Source organism: Astatotilapia calliptera, chromosome 20 (assembly GCF_964374335.1).
Source record: "Astatotilapia calliptera chromosome 20, fAstCal68.1, whole genome shotgun sequence".
Taxonomy (NCBI): domain Eukaryota; kingdom Metazoa; phylum Chordata; class Actinopteri; order Cichliformes; family Cichlidae; genus Astatotilapia; species Astatotilapia calliptera.
The window spans coordinates 7,772,041-7,798,241 of NC_137441.1; the positions used below are offsets into that span (position 1 = coordinate 7,772,041).

General features: G+C 37.6%; 1 protein-coding gene and 1 long non-coding RNA gene across 2 annotated transcripts; one reads left to right on the plus strand and one right to left on the minus strand.

Moving 5' to 3' along the window:
• Nucleotides 1-1,197: 1,197 nt before the first annotated feature.
• Nucleotides 1,198-2,225, minus strand: LOC145423177 (uncharacterized). Its single transcript, XR_013904286.1, has 2 exons — nucleotides 1,710-2,225; nucleotides 1,198-1,602 (listed from the first exon to the last, which is right to left on the minus strand). It is a non-coding gene; the product is annotated as an uncharacterized LOC145423177 (long non-coding RNA).
• An 859-nt stretch (nucleotides 2,226-3,084) lies between these two features.
• LOC113012881 (C4b-binding protein alpha chain-like) lies at nucleotides 3,085-26,169 on the plus strand. Its single transcript, XM_080295101.1, has 22 exons — nucleotides 3,085-3,164; nucleotides 3,673-3,773; nucleotides 3,920-4,099; nucleotides 4,375-4,474; nucleotides 4,689-4,762; nucleotides 4,854-5,033; nucleotides 5,112-5,297; nucleotides 5,574-5,673; nucleotides 5,888-5,961; nucleotides 6,053-6,232; nucleotides 6,442-6,540; nucleotides 10,200-10,388; nucleotides 10,555-10,654; nucleotides 11,365-11,438; nucleotides 11,530-11,709; nucleotides 11,834-12,013; nucleotides 14,846-14,935; nucleotides 18,996-19,175; nucleotides 21,228-21,275; nucleotides 22,975-23,050; nucleotides 24,684-24,749; nucleotides 25,042-26,169. Exons 2-21 carry the CDS (start codon nucleotides 3,713-3,715, stop codon nucleotides 24,739-24,741), a joined length of 2,409 nt encoding a protein of 802 aa, XP_080151227.1. The 5' UTR covers nucleotides 3,085-3,164; nucleotides 3,673-3,712; the 3' UTR covers nucleotides 24,742-24,749; nucleotides 25,042-26,169.
• Nucleotides 26,170-26,201: the final 32 nt, after the last annotated feature.

Consider the following 26,201-nt stretch of genomic DNA (forward strand, 5'->3'; position numbering starts at 1 on the left):
TTGCCGATTACACTTTCAGTTCAAGTAAAGAATCCCGTGACTGTGGAGAAGTTATACAATACACTTGTAAAAAAAAAATCATTTTGGTGTGGAATTGACAGTACACACCCCCTGATTTAAAGCGCACTTGTTTGTTTTCACTCTGATAGCCATCTTTTTAATTTTACAGTGACATGGAACATTCAAGCCTGATCCTCTCTAAAATGTATCAGTAGGTGTTTTTAATAATTTTCAATAGCTTGCTCTGCATTTTCTTCCCTGTAGCCTACATTGGGCTAGTACGTACTGTGGAGAAGGGCATTTTTAAAAACTGCATTAATGTCTACTTTCCGTAGATGCCCTTTTTGCTCAGTCTGTTTCCTATTGTTAAATCATGAACACTGATCTTAATTGAGTGAATTGTGGCCTGCAGTTCTTTACATTTTGTTTTTGTTTGGTTTTTTTTTTGGGGGGGGGGGGGGGGGGGGGTTCTCTTGTGACCTCCTGGATGAGTCGTCAATGTGGTTTTGGAGTAATTTAGGTACACTGGCCAATTCAGACCTGCTGAGCATTTATGTTTTGATGCATGCTCAATCATCCAGATATCATCCAGAAATCTCAGAAAGTTTATTCTGTTCATCTGGACGTAGCATTTTTGGATCTACTGAATAACTTTTAAAGAATTCTAGATGATTATGTTTTTAACTCAGTATGGATACATGTCTTCAGTGACATTAGAGTGTAACACTGGATACAAAATGAATGGAATCACTATTTTGATGTGTGAGGTAAATGGTCAGTGGTCACCTTGGCTTCTTACGTGTATACCTAAGTCATAAGTTAAAATAATTATTTGCATGTACTGAACTGATTCGAATCGTGATCTCTTTCCTTGAAGTGCAACTTCACCTCCAATTCTTAGCCTAACTCCTCCTGCTGCATATTTCTGAATGCTAAAAAGCAGCTGTAGGAAGACTAAGGGTTCCTGGCCAGCACAAAGATGAATGGAGGGTAATGCTGAATGTCATTTTACCTCTACTCCGAGGTTTCTTTTGAAGTAGATGATTTTTCCATTGCAATATTTCGTCATATGCTAGAAAAACATGTTGGTTGCAAGTTGTAATAATTCAAGCTTTTGACTAACTGCTCAAAGCTGGAGCTCGCAGGCTTGTGCTTCCTTTCTGTCTGTCATTTATTTAATTCATGGACCATGGAAGCTAATTCTTAAATTCTTGCTTTATTTGTTTAATTGTATCATTATATTTCAATAATGTAAAGAAATTATTCAATTATTTACCACACACTGAAAAAAGGAGATGATTATCTTTACCCTATAACCACAGATAAACACTCAAATTTTTTAACACTCCCATTTCTAAATCAATAACATAAGTAAATTTGATATTATGCATGTTTCTGTTGGTGCCTCTCGCCCTAAGACAGCTGTGATCGGCTCCTGCCTTTCTCACATTGAGCTGCAGATGATTCTGCTGGCACCACATGACAAAGGAGTCAACCACAGCTCGGTACCTGGCTTCATCATCATCCCCAGGGATGCATCCAACCGCCACAGAGACATCAGAAAACTTCTGAAGATGGCGGTCTCTGTGTAGGGGCTGAGGTCTGTGGTGCAGATGGTGAAGAGGAAAGAGTTAGAGGATGGTCCCTTGTGGGCCCCCTGTGTTGCTGATCACCTTGACAATATTGAAGATGCACATATTTGGGTCTACCTAATAAACAATCCAGGACATAAGATTCTGGAGTCCCACACAAATCCCACACAAGTTGTGTGGCACAGGCTTTGAGGACATGGAGAGTCACCCTGTCTAGTCCAGCAGACTTGCCTGAGAACATCTTCTGACTTGTCTCTGAATCTGGTCATGAGTGAAAGTAACAGTTTGGGAAGGGGTTTCAATACTTTACCAGAAGGCTGTGTTGCAATGTGGAGAGAGAGTGGCTTGGCTGTGGATTACAGGCTGACTACAGGTAAGTCATTAGGGGGGGTGAACATTTGTTGCAATCTCGAATCTGTTGAAAAACACGTTCAGCTTATTTGCTCTGTCCACACCACCCCCAGCTCCCCTGCTGCTGGATGACCTGAATCCAGCAACTGTCCTCATGCCCCTCCACGCCTCTATCATGCTGTTCTGCTGGAGTTTCCTCTCCAGCTTTCTCCTGTAATTGTCCTTAGCCTTCCTGATCTTTCCCTTCAATAACACCTGAACCATTCACACCTCCTCTCTATTGGTAAGATGAGATCAAGTCTGATCACATAAGACCTTGTATGTGAGGAGAAGTATTTTAAATTTAATTCTGGATGTAACAGGGAACCAATGAAGATAAGCCAATATAGGAGGAATATGCTCTAATATTCCCTGTCAGTATTCTCTTAATGTGTAAAAACTTTATAAAGTTATAGAGTAAATCTGTAAAAAGGAATATAGACACAGTTGATTAAGGTTGTTATCATTTAAGACTGTTCAACCAACATGTATCTGTATCAGAATTAAAACCCCGTGTTAATCAAAGAGGAAATTATGTGGTTACAGTTGCTCCAAACTCTAAGAACAGTAATTAACTATCCATCCATCCATTCGCTTCCGCTTAATTAATTAACTAAACAAAGTGAAATAATACAGCGTATTACAAAGTTACAAAATATAACAAAATGCCTCTTATAAATACAAACAGCTCTGATGATAAATATCCCAGCTAAAACTGACGTGCCTCTCTAATTGTATTGACATTTTAATTTTCTCCATAGAGGATTTGCTATTAAAGGTGTGCAATTTCTACAATGTGTACGTGTATTTAATAGGTTTTTAATTCCAACTTTCCCTTTATAGTCTCAGTTGGACCAGTCTCCTGGTTAATGGTAGATAAAGTCATTTTGGATAACTGCATTGATAGTTTCCTTGAGGTTGAATATGTACCACTACAATACACTCATTTTATGTGAATCTACACAAACTTAAGAGCTTTGTTTCTTTCGTGTATTTCATTACTATGTTATAAAGTTTGCAAACCGTGGTCTAAAGTCTGAAACTTTTGGCTGAAGAAAAAGCACGTCACTGTTTGACCGCGCTTCCGAGAAGGGGACGCAACCCACATTAAAACAAACAGAAACCCCAAATAAGCTTTCAGGACAGAACTGGTAGCGGCCACCACTGCGATTCAGACGTAAGGTATGGTATTGTCTGTTTTAACTGTCACTACTATTTATTATTATTATTATTGTTATCATTATTATTATTATTTATGGTTGTTTTTTTGTTTGTTTTTACCACCCATGGTATCTTTGGATCAAGGATACGTGACCTGCGAGAATTCCCAGACATTTTCCGTACCTAATTGCCATTTAGTTCAACATATATGTTGAACGCGCCATCGTGGCCTTCAAGTTATTAAATGTGGAAAGACTTTGGGTTTGTTTTCGGCTGTGACAAAAGGGGAAAAAAGGAAGCGAGTATTTTCTGATATTTCATATTTAAAACCTAAACTTGGTTACTGTTAAGGTTTTGGTTTAGCGAACTATATAAACTTGACCGAATGTTTGCACCTCCCACCTGTCTGTTAATTAATTTGTTAGCAGTGACAGATCTTCTTGAATGGAGAGCCTTTGTTAGTACCAGCCGTCATGACAGAGTAATATCTCTGATTGTCTTTATTGTGTTTGCCTTTGTTTTGTACCAGAAAGGGCTCTTGGTTTTAGTTAAACCTGTCAGATCCTGTCATGGCTATTACTGCAGTCCTTCTGCTGAGCAGTCTTGGCTTTTTTGCAGTTAATGCTCAAGGTGAGTGCAGTGCGGATAAGCTTGAGACACGGTAAACACAGCATGGTGTTTGTCCTGGGTTACCCTGTTCTTAAAATTCTGTTCTCTTTTTTTGTCTGTCTGTTTTGTTTTTGTTTTTTCGTTTTTTTTTTCATGTACAACTCCAGGCTGTTCCAGACCTGTTGGAGAAAACATGGATTTAAAGGGCAATGACATTCTTCTAACTAGTTTCCCAGATGAGACCACAGTTACATTTGCCTGTAATACTGGATATGTGTCTGCAGGAGGTTCCCCAAGTGTTACTTGTACTGCTGGAAGTTGGAGTCCTGTGCGGATGAAATGCGAGAGTGAATATTAACACTTGCTTTTAAATTCAAATTCCTTATAGCAGCTGTGTTTCACAGCCAGTTTAAGCACATGAGAATGAGCGTCAGGTAGAATTTACTCGCTATCCTGGTAACATTCTTAAAATTTGTGTTTAAAAAAAAATGTCTACCTCTATAAAATGTCTTACTCACATATACATGTTACATAAACAGTAAACTATATTTGGTGAGATAATTACACATACTATCACAAAAGTCCTAAAGGACCAATTTAACCCTTATTTTTCTTGTTTCAGGGTACAACTGTGGCCCTGCGGAGGAAGTTGAAGATGGACACATTGAATATCGTCCTGGGACTGAATTTGGTGATACAGCAGTGCTCACTTGTAACCCCGGGTTAGTAATACAATGTTAGCTCTAATAAACAGTGTTTATATAATTAGTTTTCAGATTGAAGTTAGTAGTAGCATATTAAATCACTAAAATGTTGCAATTTATCCTATTTTAAAAAACAAATAAATAAATCAGAATGAGTGTCACGTCGGGTTTACTTCGTCTTCTGTGTCATGTGAAATAAAATTTCTAAACCAGTCTCTTTCCCTCCAATCAGTCATATCCCAGTTGGTGGAGGAAAGCTCTTTTGTGGAAGCCAAGGGTGGATGGGCAGGTTGCCTGTATGTGAAGGTTGGTTGTCTTGTCTTAATACAAGTCACACCCCTGCTTAAAAGCTCACTGTTTGTTTTCATTCTGATAGATTTTTATTTTTATTTTCCAGTGATACAATGTGAATCACCACCTGTAGTAGAGTATGGCTCTTTCAGTCCAAATAAAGATCTCTATGAATATAATGAAGTTATACAGTACACCTGTAAAAAGGGTTATAGACTTGTTGGATCAAGACAGCTGCATTGTTTGGATGATGGAATATTCAAGCCTGAGCCTCCAAAATGTATCAGTAAGTGTTTTGAATTTCTTTCAAGAACTTGTTCTCTGTTTTTGTCTTTATTTTTGTCTTTTTCTTTTTCATGTACAGCCCAAAACTGTTCCAGACCTGTTGGAGAAAACATGGATTTAAAGGGCAATGACATTCTTCTAACTAGTTTCCCAGATGGGACCACAGTTACATTTGCCTGTAATACTGGATATGTGTCTGCAGGAGGTTCCCCAAATGTTACTTGTACTGCTGGAAGTTGGAGTCCTGTGCGGATGAAATGCGAGAGTGAATATTAACACTTGCTTTTAAATTCAAATTCCTTATAGCAGCTGTGTTTCACAGCCAGTTTAAGCACATGAGAATGAGCGTCAGGTAGAATTTACTCGCTATCCTGGTAACATTCTTAAAATTTGTGTTTAAAAAAAAAATGTCTACCTCTATAAAATGTCTTACTCACATATACATGTTACATAAACAGTAAACTATATTTGGTGAGATAATTACACATACTATCACAAAAGTCCTAAAGGACCAATTTAACCCTTATTTTTCTTGTTTCAGGGTACAACTGTGGCCCTGCGGAGGAAGTTGAAGATGGACACATTGAATATCGTCCTGGGACTGAATTTGGTGATACAGCAGTGCTCACTTGTAACCCCGGGTTAGTAATACAATGTTAGCTCTAATAAACAGTGTTTATATAATTAGTTTTCAGATTGAAGTTAGTAGTAGCATATTAAATCACTAAAATGTTGCAATTTATCCTATTTTAAAAAACAAATAAATAAATCAGAATGAGTGTCACGTCGGGTTTACTTCGTCTTCTGTGTCATGTGAAATAAAATTTCTAAACCAGTCTCTTTCCCTCCAATCAGTCGTATGCCAGTTGGTGGAGGAAAGCTCTTTTGTGAAAGCCAAGGGTGGATGGGCAGGTTGCCTGTATGTGAAGGTTGGTTGTCTTGTCGTAATACAAGTCACACCCCTGATTAAAAGCTCATTGTTTGTTTTCATTCTGATAGATTTTTATTTTTATTTTCCAGTGACAAAATGTGAATCACCCCCTGTAGTAGAGTATGGCTCTTTCAGTCCAAATAAAGATCTCTATGAATATAATGAAGTTATACAGTACACCTGTAAAAAGGATTATACAGTTGTTGGATCAAGACAGTTGCATTGTTCGGATGATGGAACATTCAAGCCTGAGCCTCCAAAATGTATCAGTAAGTATTTTGAATTATTTTCAAGAACTTATTTTGTTTTTTCTTGTGTAGTATAAATTAGGCTAATACATACTGTGGAAAAGGTCATTTTTGACAACTTCACCAATGTCTACTTTCTTTCCCTGCAGAGGTTGAATGTGGAGATCCAGAGATTTCATTTGGACAGTGGAGTAGCGGTGCTTGACCTCCGTATGGATACTTGTATAAAGCTACATTACAGTGTAACGCTGGATACACAATGATTGGATCCACTACTGTGATGTGTGGGCTAAATAGTCAGTGGTCACCTGGACTACCTCAGTGTATTCGTAAGACAAAAATTAAAATAATTATTTGTAAGTGCTGAGCTCAAGCATGATCTCTTTGCTCTAAGTGCAACTTCAACCCCAATTCTGAGCCTAAGTCCTCCTGCTGCATATTTATGAAAAGTGCAAAAAAGGCAGGTAAATGAAGACTAAGGGGTCCTGGCCAGTGATTTTCAGCAAAAAGTGGAGAGTATTGCTGAATGGCACCTTACCTCTACTATGAGCATGGATATATGCTAATATTTGATTTCTTGCATCATTATATTTCAGTAATGTAAAGACACTTATTGAATTACAGCATTAAATTAAAGAACTGACAACAGAAGATTTTTACCATATTTACATAGATCATTACTCAGCGTTTTTTTGAGTGCATGTCCAGTGCTAGCTTTGAATTAAAAACTGTTTTTCTCACTGTAGGGACAACACCAGGAACCATTCTTTTTATTTATAAGCAAACATCAGGTTTGGCTTAAACATTGCTTTCAAAGCAGAAATAATGTGGTCAAAGTTGCTCCAAGACTCTAAGTACAGTAACTAACTAAACTAAGTGAAATAATACAGCATATTACGAGGTTATAAAATATAACAAAATTGCTCTAATAAATACAAATAGCTCTAATTATAATTATCTCAGTATATTACACAAAATTAAAACTGACGTGCCTCTCTAATCAAATCTCATCATATCATTTAATTTTCTCTGTAGATGATTTGGTATTAAGGACGTGCAATTACTACAATGTGTACGTGAATTTAATATGTATTTTTAAATTCCAACTTTGCCTTTATAGCCTCAATTGGACCAGTCTCCTGGTTAATGATAGATAAGGTCATTTTGGATAACTGTATTGATATACAGTTTCCTTTTTGTTTCCCACAAGTTTAATATGAAGAGTCCAAATGATGAATAGAATGAGGATTTTTAACCTCTGAAGATATAGTTGTCGTCAGCAACGTTAAAGTGTGAACCTAGATACATAATCAATGCAAACCTTACCGTGACATAAAAACGTTACTGGTCACCTGGACTTCCTTAATGTATACACATGTTATGAATTAAAATTGCTTAAGTATATGTAGCTTCACTTCTCCATTGTTGTTAAAATTTGTATTAAATACCTCAGGAGGTTGCTAGCATAATATAGAGATAATTTTGGACAATTCTAGTAATTTCCATTCTGTGAATGTGAAAATCCTGTGATTCGATATGACTGAATAATGGTCTCCTCCTGTCTGTGGTCTTATTTCAGGGAAGATCTGGATAAGTTAAGAAAGGCCCGTGTACCTAGATATACAATATGATATAAAAGGTTTGGCTACGTGGAGTGTCACAAAAGTCATCATATTTTGTTTTAATTTGATTTCACATTGCTGCATGTGAATGATCATATAATGTTCACTTTTATGTTTAGAAAACACTATTTGATAAACAGTTTCCACAAGTTTTTGAACATTTCTTTTTGCTTATAATCACCTGGTTTCATGTTAATATGAAATCACTCTTTTTTAAGTCTCAGTTTTAAACTTCAGTATAAATCCATTAAATAAATTTGAATCTCTGCGTGCTTGCCAAGTAATTGTGAACAGGGGTCATGTGGAGGTCATACAAAAATGACCTGACATGTGAAAGACACATTTAAAGTATTAAGTTAATTTGTAAGGAGGTATTAAGTTAATTTGTAAGTTTAAATGTCCATTTACACTTATGATTAAAGTTTGTATTTAAATACATTTGATTCCAGACAGTTTAGTACGAGTTGACTTTCTCTTCTGTAGGTTGTTTTAAATGTAAAAACAAATGTAAATAAATAAATAAAATAATCCTCTGAAGTTTTTGTATTTTTTTTTCAAGTGTGGTTGATGTCATTTAAAGGAATGTTTGGAAAAACATTTGGAAAAAGCAGGAATTGTGAATGGTGAATAAACAGACCAAAGTACAGCAGGAAGTTTATTTCCTCACATTGATTCAGTCCGCCCTGTTTTGTAATGCGTCACCCTGTTTGAATGTATTGGGCACTGTAATTTACACCACAAAATGTTTTCACAAGTATGTCACAAGTAGTATGCATGGCTTACAAAAGAGGGCCAAAGCTTTTCAAGGACAGTAAAGAACAGCCTGCACTTTCATATTGTCTTAAAGGTGTATGTGTCTTTTTATATACAGGTCTCGTGCTGTGTCCTATTAATACTGCTTTAAGAAGGGAAAACTGCATATTTATGTGAAGTATGGAACAACAGAGTAATAAGGAAGTGTTGGGTTTATGGTGGGTGGGGCTCATAAACTTGTGCGTATTATGTTCAGAAAAGACAGAACAAAAAACAAAAAAAACGGTTATAGCATACAGACTAATTTCAGAAATACAGCGGTTTCAACTAATTTAGTTTTTCTTCCTGGTGCTACATTTACTAAGTAAAATGGATGGAAGTACAACAACCCTCATTTGGCTTATTGGTAGCACTACAAGTACTACACTCGTTTTATGTGAATCCACACAAACTTAAGAGCTTTGTTTCTTTCGTTTATTTCATTATTATGTTATAAAGTACGCGAGCTGTAATCTAAGGCTAAGACTTATGAAGAACAGGCACGTCACCTGTTTGACCGCGCCTACTTCCGAGAAGGAGACGCAGCCCACATTAAAACAAGGAGAAACCCGAAATAACCTTTCAGAGCAGGACTGTTAGCGGTCATCATTGTTGGCGTTCAGACGTAAGGTATGGTGTCGTTTGTTTTAACCGTCCGTAACAACCGAAAAAACAAAAACAAAGCGTCGACCCCATAACAGTGCTATATTATTGTATTTATCCGTCGTTGCTGCTAAGTTAGCTAACAATTAGCTAGCTAACGCAGCCGAAGGCGATTTAACAGTTTATGGATTTTGACCAAATTGCAGACATTCAGATGGAATCAGCATTTTTTTTAATCTTTCAGTGACATCTTCTTAACCCCCTGTAAGCTAAATTACGCGATTATTAATGTGCTGTGTTACCACTCACGGTATCTTTGGCTCCAGGAAGACCGAGAGTAGCATACGTGACCTGCGAGAATTCACGGCCATTTTTTTCCCCGTACCTACCTGTCATTTAGTTTAACAAATGTTGATCGGCCAGCCGAAGCTATCGTGGCCTTCAAGTTGTATAATATGGAAAGACTTTAGGTTTGTTTTCTGCCGCGACAAAGGGAGAGGGGAGGCAGTATTTTCAAATATTTCATTTTTAAAACCTAAACTTGGTTACTGTTAAGGTTTTGGTTTAGCGAAATATATAAACATTACCGAAGACCGAATGTTTGCACCTGCTACCTTCCGCTAGTTAATGTGTTAGCAGTGACAGACCTGATTCAATGGAGAGCCTTGTTAGTACCAGCTATCATGACCAAGTAATATCTCTGATTGTCTTTCTTGTGTTTGCCTTTGTTTTGTACCAGAAAGGGCTCTTGGTTTTAGTTAACCTGTCAGATCTGTCATGGGTATTACTGCATTCCTTCTGCTGAGCAGTCTTGTCTTTCTGGCAATTACTGCTCAAGGTGAGTGCAGTCCGGATTAGCTTGAGACACGGTAAACACAGCATGGTGTTTTTCTTGGGTTACCCTGTTCTTAAAATTATGTTCTCTCTTTTTTGTCTGTATGTTTTTTCTTTTTTTCTTTTCCCATGTACAGCTCAAAACTGTCCCAGACCTCCTAAAGGAGAAAATATGGATTTAAAGGGCAATGACATTCTTCTAACTAGTTTTCCAGATGGGACCACAGTTACTTTTGCCTGTAACACTGGATATGAGTCTGCAGGAGGGTCCCCACGTATTACTTGTACTGCTGGAAGTTGGAGCTCTCTGGGGTTGAAATGCCAACGTGAATATTAAAACTTGATTTGATATTCAAATTCCTTATTGCAGCTGCATTTCACAGCCAGTTTAAGCACATAAACATGTTACATAAATAGTAGACTATATTTGTTGAGATTACACATAATGTTATAAAAACAAGTTCCAATATAACCTTCTTTTTCTTGTTTCAGGGAAGAACTGTGGCCCTGTGAGGGAAGTTGAAAATGGACAGATTGAATATCGTCCTGGGTCTGAATTTGGTGATAAAGCAGTGCTCATTTGTAACCCCGGGTTAGTAATCAGAATCAGAATACTTTATTGATCCCTGGGGGAAATTATTTTTTGTTACAGTGCTCCATTATAAACCAACATTAAGACAAGACAGACAATACACTAACTAAGAATAGTACAATATATACATATATATATATATATATATACATACATGCATACATACATGCATACATAAGTCACTCATAAATAAATAGCTGAACAAGAAACATGTGTAGCTGTAGCAGCAAACAGTGTGTTAAGTGGATGAGTTGTACAGGGAGATGGCCACAGGCAGGAAAGATTTCCTGTGTCGTTCAGTGGTGCTTTTCGGTAATCTCAGTCTCTCACTGAACGTGCTCCTGTGACTGACCAGCATGTCATGGAGTGGGTGGGAGGTGTTATCCAACATTGTCTTTATCTTGGACAGCATCCGCCTCTCCGACACCACCTTGAGGGAGTCCAGCTCCATCCCCACAACATTGCTGGCCTTACGGATTAGTTTATTGAGTCTGTTGGCATCTGCGACCCTCAGCCTGCTCCCAAATCCTCCCAAAATACAATGCTAGCTCTAATAAACAGTGTTTAGATAATTAGTTTTTAGATTGAATTTAGTAGTAGCATATTAAATCACTAAAATGTTGCAATTCCATGTCTTAAAAAAACAAAAACTTGCTGTTCTGTGTCATGTGAAATCAAATCTCTAAACTAACCTTTTCCCCTCGAATCAGTCATATGCCAGTTGGTGGAGGAGAACTCACTTGTGGAAGCCAAGGGTGGACGGGCAGGTTGCCTGTTTGTGAAGGTTGGTTGTCTTGTCGTAACACAAGTCACACCCCTGATTAAAAGCTCACTGCTTGTTTTCATTCTGATAGATTTGTATTTTTATTTTCCAGTGACACAATGTGAATCACCACCTGATGTACAGGATGGCACTTTCACTCCAATTAAAGAACTCTATGACTATAAAGACGTTATAGTGTACACCTGTAAAAGCGGCTATACACGTAATGGATCAAGACAGTTGGATTGTTCGGATGATGGAACATTCAAGCCTGAGCCTCCAAAATGTATCAGTAAGTGTTTTGAATTTTTTTTCAATAATTTGTTTTGTTTTTCTTGTGTAGTATAAATTAGGCTAATACATATTATGGAAAGATCATTTTTGACAACTGCACTAATGTCTTTCTTTCCCTGTAGAGGTTGAATGTGGGGAACCAGAGATTTCGTTTGGACAGTGGAGTAGCGGTGCTCGGCCTCCATATGGATACTCGTCTACAGTCACATTACAGTGTAACACTGGATACAAAATGATTGGATCCGCGACTGTGACGTGTGGGCTAAATAGTCAGTGGTCGCCTGGACTTCCTCGGTGTATTCGTAAGTCAAAAATTAAAATATCTATTTGCATGTACTGAGTTCAATCGGATCATCTCTTTGCTCTAAGTGCAACTTCACCCGCAATTCTGAGCATAACTCCTCCTAATGATCATTTTTGATAAATGCTGAATGGCAGTTTACCTCTCCTATGAGGTTTCTTTTGAATCTCGTCATATGCTAGCAAAACATGTTGGTTGCAAGGTGTTATAATTCAAGCTTTTAGTTACCTGCTCAAAGCTGGAGCTTGCTGACTTGTGCTGTCTTTCTTTTCCTCATTCATTCAATGCATGGATTTTGGCAGCTAACTCTTGATTTCTTGCATTATTATATTTCAATAATGTAAAGAAAATATCCAGTTACATGATTAAATTAAAGCATTTACGAAAGATTATTCTTTCCATTACAGATCATTGCTCAGCATTTTTTAAAAGAAATAATCAGTAACATACATAAAGCTAATATTATGCATGAACTGTTCCTGTTGGGAAAATTTTATTCAACTTTTCCAGTTCGTAACTGATACCCTGGCTTTGGGTAATGACCACATGATTTACTAGGGATGCACTGATCTGATTTGTGGATATTGGTTCAATTGGCATCTAGTGGCAGAACTATTATAGCATGAAGGATGATCACCTAATCAAAGCCACAGCAGTTTAGAGGCATATCATGCCAGCTTCACCAATTGCTTTTCTTTGTATGCTTTCAAAGTGCAAAGTTGCTGAAAGTGAACTGAGAAGATCGGACTGTTTTGCTCGATTGTTTTTACGCTCTGTTTGGTATCATATGAATTAAGAGCCAGAGGGACATTGGTTTGGTTTGACACACACAAAAAAAAAAGATGGAGATATATATTGAACCGTTCAATACAGTGCTTTCGGTTCGGTACGCATATGTATCGAACAATACAAAATATTTAATTTATTTTATCAACTTTCCTTCTGACGGTGCTGTCTGTGTTGAGCGCTCAGTGGATCTGCGCTCGACAGTAGTTGCAGGAGGTGAGCTGGCTTCAAACAAATGATGAACGCACAGAGATGTGGTGCAGAATGTGCCGTGAAAATTTAGTAAATGACAAATTAAAAAAGGCATGAACATTTTTTTTGTATCGAAAAAATATCGAACCGAACCGTGAATTTTGTATATCGTTGCACCCCTAATATCTATCTCACCAAATACCTAGAGTTACTCTGTATCAGACTGGTAAAAGCATGATGAGTGCTCCCTCTATTAAGTGTGTCCAATACTAGCTTTGAATTAAAAAGTAGGGTTGGATTTAAAAAAAAAAAAAAAGATTTTCCCTTTTCAAAATAATTTAAGTTTGAATAATATGATATGTATTCACTGAATCAATTTTTAAATATAAATGTATTTTTTCAGAAATGCCAGAATCTCAGGTTAAAGCTCACAAAATTATTTCAACAACTGACAAACAGTTAAAACAACAAATGAGGGCAGGTAAAACTTAACTCAACCAGCAGCAAAATAAGATCCAAACGACGTTTCATGTTTGAAAAACATCATCATGAATTCTCTCTTACTTTTGCTGTTTTGCTTCCACCATGATAAAATCACACTTACTGCACAGCTCTCTCTCCTTGTGTACTTTAAGACCAGTTTCCCATCAAAAATCTGTTTTCTCCAATTTTTTGCTGGCTTATTACGCACTTGTCTACTGTTGTGTACAGTGCTGCTGGCCGCTGTCTTTTGTTTTTCAAAAATTACCTCCAACAAGAGCGCCTAATTTCTGTTCTTCAATATTGAAGAAATGTAAACTTTTACAAATGATGCCAAATCGTAAAACACGTACCAGTATTTTTAATAAAACCTCTGTAACTTTGCTCTACTTCAATTCAGCAGCATCAGGTAATGTTAATCTGCTGATTCATGGTTTTCTTCCATTTTTGATCTACTGCAGAATATTTTTAAGGAGGTTATCTGCTATGAAGTGCCAGGCCAGGAAAATCTCCTTCATATTTTTGTGTTTTATCCTCTGTTACTTTAACACAAAGGCATCTGCTTTGATGCTTACACCTCTGATGAAATCTCATAAGTGTCAGTTTTGTTTTTATACAGAGATATAAAAGTATGGATATGTACTGATAAATGATCAGAATTATAATATTTCTGACTGTGTCAAAATTGAATTGAATCAAATCAGAACCTTGCGAATCAGAATCAAATCAGTTATAGAAATTGAAATCGATATCCAACCCTACTTAAAAAGCTGTATTTGTCACTTTGGGGACAACACCAGGAACCATTCTTATCTATAAGGGAACATCCGGTTCAGGTTAAACATTGCTTCTGTAATTTTGTGAAATAAAATCTGCCCAGTAAATGTTTTTAGTATTTGATTCTTAATCGTAAGCCTCTTTTAATTTATTGCTGTATTTATAATAAATGGCATATCAGTTTATCTGATGTGTTTGAGAGGCCAAACAGGGAAAGCATTGATTTCATTGGAACTTTTAACTCACGTGGTTAGGAATAGTTTTACTTCCTACAAACACAAGGTCTTGTCATGTCAAGCTTGAAATATCTATAAAGCTGCGGTTGCTTGCATGTTTCCATTGTGTTGTTTTAGCTACCTAGCTGTCCTCCTAGAACATCAACACGCTGCTGCTGTAAACAATGCAGACTTAAACTGAATGATCTTTAGCAATAGCCTAAAAATTGCCAAACTGTAGTTTGGTAATAGATCAGCTTGTTGTCGCAATCAAAAACTATTCCAGGCTTTTGAGTGAGGATCAGACCGATGTCCCAGTCAAATAGTTACATCTCTAGTTGGGATTTTACACATCCCTGCTGACTGACTTTTTGTTCCTGCAGCAAACCCCACAACAACTACCACAACAACTACCACTACAACCACTACGACCATTACCACTACTAACCCTTCTACCCCAAAGAAACCAACAGGTACAGTTCAATTTAAAGCTCATAAAGTTCTCAAAATCCAGCTTTCCTCCCTTTTAGCTAGGTTGGGTATTTAATTTCTGCAAAGAGCGCATGAAGTTCTGGGACTACTATTGCCAAACCCTGCTTTATGCCTTATAAGTTGCCACAGCAGATCATAATACAAACCATCTTACCTTTGCTTCTCTTGCTTTGTCTCCAAACCATTGAACCTAATCTGTTTCTCCTACATGCTTTATTAAAATCTTGTTCCCCTGGTCACCCCGTCCCAATCCCTTTTTGTCCCCCATAAACCCCCCACCAGAGCGGCCAAAGGTTCGCCATCGAGCCCCACCCTCAACAGAGCAATCGAAGTCACATTGCCCAGCCTCGCCCCCCTTAGTTCCTCTTCATGCCCTGTCTCCGCAGTCTGATGCGTGATGTGTGAAGGGTCTGGGCTGTGAGGATTATGGCAGTGATGACTTTTCCCAGGAGAAGCTGGGACCCTGTTTACTAGAAGGTTTTAAAATTTCTGTACTTTTAGGTGACAGGAGACATGTGGCCTGGTCAAAACACAGAGAGCTGCACTCTAAAAGATCTTTAAACATAGTAAACATACCTTGTGTGCCACAGACTGCTCCCAAACACGAGGGGACAAGTAATACCTCTAAAACACTTAAGTTGGCTTTATTAAACATTAGATCTCTAGCTGGGAAAACATTTTTAATTAATGATTTAATCACTGAGCACAGCCTTGATTTTATGTTTTTAACTGAAACTTGGTTGGACCAAAGTAACAGTGGAGCTGTTCTCATCGAGACGACCCCTCCTAACTACAGTTTTATCAGTGAGGTCAGGGCGAGCAGGAGAGGAGGAGGGGTTGCTGTCTTATTTAATGAATCATTTCAATGTAAGCAGCTATCTCCTGGAAGTTTTCAGTCTTTTGAATATGTGGCTTTACAGCTGAAGGCCCCATCCAAAGTTGTGTTTCTTAATGTTTACAGGCCTCCCAAATACTGCACAGACTTTTTTAATGACCTCAGTGAACTGCTGTCTGTGATCTGTGTTGATTTTGACTGTGTAATTATTGCTGGGGATTTTAACATTCATGTGGACAACCCTCAGGACAAAGGGACTAAAGACCTGAGTAACACTCTGGGCAACTTTGGGCTGACTCAGCATGTAACAGAGGCCACACATAATAGATGACACACTCTTGACCTACTGATCTCCAAAGGCCTGAGCATTTCAAAGGTTACTGTGTCTGATGTGGGCCTGTCTGATCATTACTGTGTTTTCTTTGAAAGTAAAATCTCAGCCCACACAAATATATCAACAACAGTGATCACAAAACGGTGTATAACTGAACACAGTAGTGCAATTTTTAACCAGGTCTTCCCATTAACACCTGACCTGTCCAGAGGGTCAGTCAATGAGCTCGTCAATAGCTTCAATGCTAACATGTTAAATGTAATGGACACTATTGCTCCCATTAAGGTGAAGGTTATCTCTGGAAGGAAAAAGTCTCCATGGAGAAACTCCACACTGGTGAAAAATGAAAAAAGAGAGTGTAGGAAAGCTGAGCGCAGATGGAGAAAAACAAACCTCCAGGTTCATTATGACATTTATAAAGAGAAACTTCACAATTATAATTTACAACTGAGGAATGCAAGGAGGTCCTACTTCTCTGACATCATCACTAAAAACAGCCATAATGCTCGGGTCTTATTTTCTACAGTTGACAGGCTAACAAACCCCCCTGTGTCAGTGGCAGCTGAACTTCATTCGACCATGGCCTGCAATGACTTTGCCAAATTCTTCACTGAAAAAATCCAAAAAATTAGACAAGCAATTGGTACATCAACAGCAGATCCAGGATATGTACTGTGTCCACCAAAAAACTGTTTAAACACCATGAAACAGTTTCAACCTATTAACAGCAAAGACCTGGAGGACATCTTAGGTCAACTGAACTCCTCCTCCTGCTGTTTAGATGTCCTGCCAACAAGTTTTTTCAAAAAGGTCTCAAAGACTTTAGAGTCAGACCTGTTACAGATCGTCAACTTTTCTTTATTATCAGGTGTGTTTCCAGAATCACTAAAAACTGCTGTAATCAAACCTATACTGAAAAAGGACAATCTTGACAAGACACAAATGAACAACTACAGGCCGATCTCAAATCTCCCGTTTTTAAGTAAGATCATTGAAAAAGCAGTTTCTCAACAGCTCAGTTACTTCTTAAAACAGAATAATTGCTACGATGCCTTCCAGTCAGGTTTTAGACAGAACCACAGCACTGAAACCGCTCTGACCAAAGTGTTTAATGACATATGTCTGAATACAGACAGTGGAAAAATGTCAGTCCTAGTTTTACTGGATCTCAGTGCAGCATTTGATACAGTTGACCACAACATATTACTCAAACGACTGGAGAACTGGACAGGTCTTTCAGGAACTGTACTAAACTGGTTCAAAACATACGTAGAAAACAGGAAATACTTTGTATCAATAGGTAACTTCACATCTAAGCAGACAAGTATCACATGTGGAGTTCCCCAAGGTTCCATCTTGGGACCCCTTCTGTTTAACATCTACATGCTCCCACTGGCACAGATTATAAACAACAACAAAATAAACTATCACAGCTATGCAGATGACACACAAATATATATCACAATGTCACCAGGAGACCGAGGCCCTGTACAGGCTCTTGGTAAATGCATTGAGGAAATCAATGACTGGTTGTGCCACAATTTTCTCCAGCTAAACAAAAACAAAACTGAGGTAATAGTCTTTGGCGCCAAAGAAAAACGATTACAGGTCACCAGAGAACTTCAATCTATACATCTAAAAACCACAAACCAGGCGAGAAATTTGGGTGTAGTGATGGATGCAGACTTAAACTTAGAAAAACACATTAAGACAATAACAAAGTCAGCTTACTATCACCTCAAGAATATATCAAGGATAAAAGATCTGATGTCTCAACAGGACCTGGAAAAACTAGTCCATGCATTCATCTTTAGTAGGCTTGATTACTGTAACAGCATCTTTACAGGTCTACCTAAAAAATCAGTCAGACAACTACAGCTCATTCAGAACTCTGCTGCTCGAGTCCTCACTAAGACCAAAAAAGTGGACCACATCAGTCCAGCTCTGAGGTCCTTACACTGGCTGCCTGTCCGTCAGAGGATAGACTTTAAAGTTCTGATGCTGGCCTATAAAGCTCTGAATGGTTTAGGACCAAAATACATCAATGACCTCCTGACCCAGTATGAACCATCCAGATCCCTCAGGTCATCTGGATCCGGTCTTTTATCAGTTCCCAGAGTCAGAACCAGACACGGAGAAGCTGCATTCAGCTTTTATGCTCCTTATATCTGGAACAAACTCCCAGAAAGCCTCAGATCAGCTGAAACACTCAGTTTATTTAAATCCAGGTTGAAGACTCACCTGTTCTCAGCTGCATTTGAATAAAGCACCAAATCCACACTTTAAGCTTAAATTTCAAAACTTACATTTAACTACTGATTTTATCTACTGTTCTGATTTTATCTGTTTTGATTTTATATAGTGTTGTTTGTTTGTTTGTTTGTTAATTAGTTAGTTTATTTGCTTGTTTTAATCAATTTTAAATCATGCTTTTTATTTGTTCTTGTTTCTAATGTCTCTGTAAAGCACTTTGAATCACCTTGTTGTTGAATTGTGCTATACAAATAAACTTGCCTTGCCTTGCCTTGCCTTGCAAGAAACCTCTTAGTGTGTGTGTGTGTGTGTGTGTGTGTGTGTGGCCACTGTCTACAGACGTATAGCATATCAGGTCATACTACCATCATAATGTCATATTGTTAAGAAAACCACAATGGTTACGTAAACTTTTGGGTTTATATGGTAACCGTTTAAATGAGTGATGAAACATGCCATACTAACAGGATTTTTTTTTTTTTTTTAATGTAAATCTGTTGACATAGATTATTCTGTTTATTTCTCAAACTTTGCAGCAGTTTCCATGTGTTCCCAATATCTTGACATTGTTTGAACATGTTTTTTTGGAAATGTGCATAAACTGCTATATTGTCAACAGTTCAAGGATGTGAAGATCCCCGAAAGAGAAGTGCTGAGGTGACTGTGAGCGCTCAACCTCCATATAGACATGGGGTTAAAGTGACTCTTGGCTGCTCATCTGGATACAAGCTAAATGGACCAGATACCCAGACATGTGAAAATAATGGTCTGTGGTCACCAGGAATTCCAGAATGTGCACGTAAGTCAGTTGTTAATTATAAACATTTATGTTTTCAGCTTTATCATATAATACTCTACATGGTAAAAAAAAGTGTGTGTGTGTGTGTGTGTGTGTGTGTGTGTGTGTGTGTGTGTGTGTGTGTGTGTGTGTGTGTGTGTGTGTGTGTGTGTGTGTGTGTGTGTGTGTGTGTGTGTGTGTGTGTGTGTGTGTGTGTGTGTGTGTGTGTGTGAGAGATGTCAGTTTCATATCCTGAAAGTACAGTGGGGCAAAAAAGTATTTAGTCAGCCACCGATTGTGCAAGTTGATGATGACAGAGGTAAGTAATTTGCACCAGAGGTACACTTCAACTGTGAGAGACAGAATGTGGAAAAAAAAATCCATGAATCCACATGGTAGGATTTGTAAAGAATTTATTCGTAAATTAGGGTGGAAAATAAGTATTTGGTCACCTCAAACAAGGAAAATCTCTGGCTCTCACAGACCTGTAACGTCTTCTGTAAGAAGCTTTTCTGTCCCCCACTCGTTACCTGTATGAATGGCACCTGTTTGAACTCATCATCTGTATAAAAGACACCTGTCCACAGCCTCAAACAGTCAGACTCCAAACTCTGCCATGGCCAAGACCAAAGAGCTTTCGAAGGACACCAGGAAAAGTATTGTAGACCTGCACCAGACTGGGAAGACTGAATCTACAATAGGCAAGCAGCTTGGTGTGAAAAAATCAACTGTGGGAGCAATCATCAGAAAATGGAAGACATACAAGACCACTGATAAGCTCCCTCGATCTGGGGCTCCACGCAAGATCTTATCCCGTGGGGTCAAAATGATCATGAGAACGGTGAGCAAAGATCCCAGAACCACACGGGGGGACCTGGTGAATGACCTGCAGAGAGCTGGGACCAAAGTAACAAAGGTCAACATCAGTAACACACTACAACGGCAGGGAATCAAATCCCGCAGTGCCAGACGTGTTCCGCTGCTGAAGCCAGTGCATGTCCAGGCCCGTCTGAAGTTTGCCAGAGAGCACGTGGATGATACAGCAGAGGATTGGGAGAATGTCATGTGGTCAGATGAAACCAAAGTAGAACTTTTTGGTATAAACTCAACTCGTCGTGTTTGGAGGACGAAGAATACTGAGTTGCATCCCAAGAACACCATACCTACTGTGAAGCATGGGGGTGGAAACATCATGCTATGGGGCTGTTTTTCTGCCAAGGGGACAGGACGACTGATCCGTGTTAAGGACAGAATGAATGGGGCCATGTATCGTGAGATTTTGAGCCAAAACCTCCTTCCATCAGTGAGAACTTTGAAGATGAAACGAGGCTGGGTCTTCCAACATGACAATGATCCAAAACACACCGCCCGGGCAACAAAGGAGTGGCTCCGTAAGAAGCATTTGAAAGTCCTGGAGTGGCCTAGCCAGTCTCCAGACCTCAACCCCATAGAAAATCTGTGGCGGGAGTTGAAAGTCCGTGTTGCTCGGCGACAGCCCCAAAACATCACTGCTCTCGAGAAGATCTGCATGGAGGAATGGGCCAAAATACCAGCTACTGTGTGTGCAAACCTGGTAAAGACCTATAGTAAACGTTTGACCTCTGTTATTGCCAACAAAGGTTATGTTACAAAGTATTGAGTTGTATTTTTGTTATTGACCAAATACTTATTTTCCACCCTAATTTACGAATAAATTCTTTACAAATCCTACCATGTGGATTCATGGATTTATTTATTTATTTATTTATTTATTTATTTTTTCTTCCACATTCTGTCTCTCACAGTTGAAGTGTACCTCTGGTGCAAATTACTGACCTCTGTCATCATTTTAGGTGGGGGAACTTGCACAATCGGTGGCTGACTAAATACTTTTTTGCCCCACTGTAGATGTAATAAAAAATTTAAAGAAACAATTTTAAAGTATACTTTTGATGAACCAGAAGGATGCAGTTCACAGGGATTGAAAGAGATTTTTCAGTGTGCTCATGGGTCAGTTGTATAATCAGTTTAGGAATTTTGCTGTCTCTTCCTTTCGTTTTAATTGGTCTTTGTCTTTTTTACCTTAACCTCCAGTGGACAATGGAAATGGCAGTTCTAAAGGTTTAGTCATTGGCATTGTGGGTAAGTTTGAAATTCATCTTTTTATAGTAGATCATGAATGTAAAAACATGAGGTTGACCCAAAAAGATCATGTTTATATTTCAGCATGCTTATCATATTTTTTATGATACACATTCAGAACATACCCGTAATAAGTATTAAATGGCAGTACTTTAATGTAATAGTCTTTTTTTTTTCCTTTCTTTTATTTAATATTAGGGTTTTTTGTTTGTTCGCTTTTATTTACCTTGACTGTACATTAAAAAAAAAAAAAAAATTGGTTGGCCATTGGGTCAACTTGTTGGTTACACTAATTATTATATAGTGTTATCAATCCGGTCTTTAAGTCTGACGTCATTAGCCATGTCTGGGCTCTGGAATCTGATCTAAATTCTTTCATCTGTAATTAAATGATCACTGTGGCTGCTCTGCCAGGTGTAACAATTAAGTTTAACACCCAGGCATCCGTGAAAACATAATTTTTGATATTTAACAGAGTTAGAAGTTAGCAGGGAGTGAGCTCGCTAGCTTCCATCTAAATATAATATACCATGTTCTGACTGAGAGATTTATGAAACAAATTCAAACGTACAGCTCTGTTATCACTTCCGACATAAATGAAGATGGAAAGTTACTGAAGTTTGGCTAGCTGTATATAATGATGTGCTATGTGATTGCTAGCACTACACAGCTATGTTAGCATAAAATAAACAGTAAAGCTGGAGGGCGAATGCTAATGAACGGAGGACTTTTTCTCCACTCGATAAAAGTTAATGTGAGGGTTCCCAATGGTTAGGGGCAAATGCACTCGGACGGCAGGATGCTGTAAACGGACCAAACGTCTGTCAGGAGAACCACAGAGATAATCCATTCATAATACGAGGTTAGTCATTAATATACTGCTGCATGGGCTGGGCTGTAGTTAAATCGTAAGGGTTTAAAAACTGAACTTTAAAATGATTAGCGATAATAAAAACTGAGAGAAGCCAACAGTGATCACTGACTGTTTTCAGGGGGTTGGGATTAAATAGAACAAGATACAAAGCATTAGAACATGTTAAAAACACCACAGCCTTATTAAATGCAGACTACTTTGGGAACGGAAGCAGGATTCATCATGTCATCACTTAAAGACCGGATATACAATGGTGGTAAACCATTAAGTGTAGGATGTCCTGCAGCTGCAGCAAATGGAAAGTTAAACAAGACGCAAAAGTTTTAAACCAGTGTGGTTCTGCACTAATGTGATTTATAATAACTGTAGTTATGCCACACTAGTGGCCTATTACTTGCGTTAACAACTATAATATGTTCTGCACAGTCCAAAGTGGCTCATATTTCAGTAAAATTGGAAATAACAGAAGAATATAGTCTCTCTTTAAAAAAAAAAAAATAAATAAATAAATAAATAAATAACGAGAATTCTTTAACTTGGTTTGTTTCATTGACTGTCTTCTCACTTGAAGACTATTTGCCTGGTCTGATTTTGTTTTGCCCCTTCTTTTGTTAAATACTACTCAAATATTTTGCCAGGATTATCCTCCTTTAAAATTGTATCATCAGTGTAGCAGTCTCCCATATTCTTGTTTAATTACTACTTACTTTTGTGGCCATACTGACATCTAATAGGTTGTCCAGTCAATAAGCTTTTTTTTTTTTTTTTTAATTTTCTTCAATTTTTTTTTCGCATTAATTCCCCCCCCCCTCTCCCCCATAAAAGTTGTGGTCATCGGAGCCCTGGCCGGCGGCTTTGGAGGCTTTATGTGGTACAAGAAAAACAGCAAAAAGGGAAAGCGGTAAAATTGTGTTTTATTAAACTTTGCTGACTAACCCTCGAAAAAGCTTTGTCCTTTGTGTTGTTTGCTTCTCAGGCTACCCGTTAGTTTTCCAACTTTTCTTTCTATCCAAGCTTTCTATAATCTTAGTGTTGCATGCTGAAACTTTGTGCTTTTTGTAAGGCTTCCTGGATAATGAATTTCTCTACTACAGTGTTATTTTATGTAGCATGTAGTGTTTTAAAATATTGAATGATGAGGTGAGTAGTGGTTTAAATTGTGTTGTTACATACAATATTTTATACATGTTGATTCACTGCTGTGAATGCCATGACAGGAATTTTTGTTTCATTTGCATTAGCTTATGGCTTATGTACCACAGCTAATTCTTAAATTTTAAGGCTGTGAATATGGTCAAAGAAATACATCTGATTTGTAATATTTTAAAGAGAAGAAAACTTTTTATTGACTAAATTTATCTGTAAAATAGGAAATGTGTGTGTCATACCAGTGACACATTTCCAGAGAAGTGTTGTATGAAATTCGGTGGCTTTCCTGTTGTGGACTTCAGAGTCTTACACTTAGGTGTTTCTCCTTGATTGCTTGGGAGGGTGAAGAAGTGGACAACAGTGGAGTTTTATTTAGTACTGCCTTGTCATTTTACATAGATTACTACTTGTAGGTATTCTCATATTATATATTTACTGAAACTGAATAAGTCTTTCAGTTAAGTAATGATGTCATCATTTTGCCAGTCTCTGCTGTGTGTGCGTGTGGGTGGGCATGTGTGGTAGAAAGGGACTTGGCAAAGGGTATCAGGAGGTGAAGTAGACACGCATACATATAGTGAAATCTATAGTGGAGGAAAGACCTTGCTCAAATAGTGCTGACATCAAAACACAGTAGTCTCTCTTTGCGTTGAAATGGGGCATAGTAGGAACTTAAACACTTATTTTTGGGGGAAATGCAATACTTAATATGAAGTTGTATTCAAATATTTATCATGTATTGGGGATGCACAGCGTTCAATTTGCTTTTAGGATCCATAATGTCTGCCATGAACTTGTAAAAATGAGGAGATCGTTAGTCAGTAAATGTTGTGGATGGGTTTTTTGTTGTTTTTTTTTTTTTGTTGTTGTTTTTTAAATAAATGTGACAAGGGAGCATTTGGTGGTGGCATAATTATATCCTCCTGCACAATCTTATCACTCTTTGTATTTATAAGAGAAATATAAAGAGCCCAAATAGTATGTAGGCATTGTTTACATAGTATATTGTAATCTCTTTAGTTGCATGAAAGATTTTAATTACATTTTGGAACATTGATATTAATTCACTTTTTATTTTAGCTTTAATTTGAGTCTTTAAAAAAAGCCAAATAGGTTGTTATTGATAAAGATTTATTTATCTGTTTGGTTCTGCTGACAGGAATGAACAGGTAATATTTTGTATCTCATCAAACAAATTTGGCTGTTTTGACTATAAGAGGTGAAAGAGTAGCTGCTGGCACGGGTGCTGCTTGTGTGGGGTGGTCCTTGTGGATGAGTGGTATATAGGCATGTGGTGGTTTCTGTGGACTTCTTCATTCCATGTAGCTTTCTGTTTGCCTGTTGTACATAATCAATAATGTTGACCAGTCATTACTGGATTACAGCGCTCGAAGAGGCAATACTGACAAAGATGCTACAAATGTTGGAGAGGAAGTACTGTAGCACTCTCGGTAAGATGATGGATCTTGAAGAACACTTGAGCTAATTTATGTAAAACAAACAAAAAACGAGATTAATGTGATAATGTAGATATACACGTCATATAATTTCACTCATGTCCATAATGTATGTTCAGTGATGGTCTTTTTTTCTTTTTCTACCTTGGCTGAACTTGTGAAACAACTGTTTTAGTACTCAAACATTTTTTTTCCCTTTCTCTACAGGTTTGCTGGGGGTTTTAGACTTTTCAAAAAAGTATATAATTACTCTTATTTATTTACTGAATTTTATTTATTTTTTCAGTAAGCATGACAGCCTGGATATTCCACAACTACTTGCTGTGAAAACCGCTTCCTAAGAAGAATGTCAAAGGACCAGTCTTTGAATGTACATGCCCTCTGTGTACACGCATTTGCCTGAAGTTTCTGAGCACCTCTCTTAAAATTGGATTCCGAAGACCAAGAAACATCAGTGGATTGGGACATGTTATGCTTCGAGTGGCTTTTTGTTTTCTGATCATAACAAAGAAACTGATAAATATTTAGCGGAGAAGCTTCAATTCTATGTTGAATTTATCTGTTGCACTGTAGTAAAGGAACACAGCTTGACTATTGTAGCTCATTTACAGATGGTCTAAAATGAGCAAAATTGGCACACAATGTCTGTAACTACTCATTTGGATCAAAAAATTTTGCTGGAAAAGTTTTGTGTATTAAGGACTGTTAGGTTGGAGAGTTAGATCTGTAAAATGGTCCCAAATCTAATCATAAGGCATCTATTCATGCCTTAATGCAAAAAAAAAAAAAAGTGTTTTAGCTTGTGCTTCATTCAAATATTTGTGAATTTCATAAATGTTAACCCAGTTGTTGGGTTTCCAAACCTGCCTGCAGTGTTTAGTCTTAAATAATGTCAGCACCTTGTTTTTTTGTTTGTTTTTTTTAATTTGCCAAAGTAAGTTTGAGGATATGTGAAGACACTTCAATCATCCAGGAAAGGAAATCCCAAAAAGTTGTTTCTGTTCATCTGGACTCGTCTTTAGTCTCAACTGACTGCAGGTTTCCCAGATCTTACAAACCTAAAGTCAGCTGGGACTAAAGAAGTGAATGAAATGTTTCTCCCACTGGACATGCTACGATGAACAGAACCAACTTTTTGGGATTGAGTTTCAAGGTTTCATTGACAAGGGGGAGGAAAAAAAAAAAGTCATAAACTTGTATTTTATGTCTTTTAAACATTTGTGGATATCAGCCTGTCACTGCATGAGTTTTTGTTTTGTTTTTTAAATTGTCTTTTGACTACTCGCTGTTCAGGACATGAAGATGAATATTTTGAGTATTAGCTCAATTGCCTTGCTTAATATTTATTATTAAAATAAAAGAATCTGATTTTTAAGTTGGAACAAAATTTATAATAATAAAATCAATGACAACATTGCTGTGTGCTAAGCTCCTCTTGATAATGTT

Excerpts from the sequence above, each read along its gene's own strand:
- LOC113012881 (XM_080295101.1), top strand. The coding sequence starts at position 3,713 with ATGGCTATTACTGCAGTCCTTCTGCTGAGCAGTCTTGGCTTTTTTGCA. Across the intron at positions 5,674-5,887 it reads GTGCTCACTTGTAACCCCGG|TCGTATGCCAGTTGGTGGAG; the intron begins GTTAGTAATACA and ends CCCTCCAATCAG. Across the intron at positions 19,176-21,227 it reads AGGAATTCCAGAATGTGCAC|TGGACAATGGAAATGGCAGT; the intron begins GTAAGTCAGTTG and ends CTTAACCTCCAG.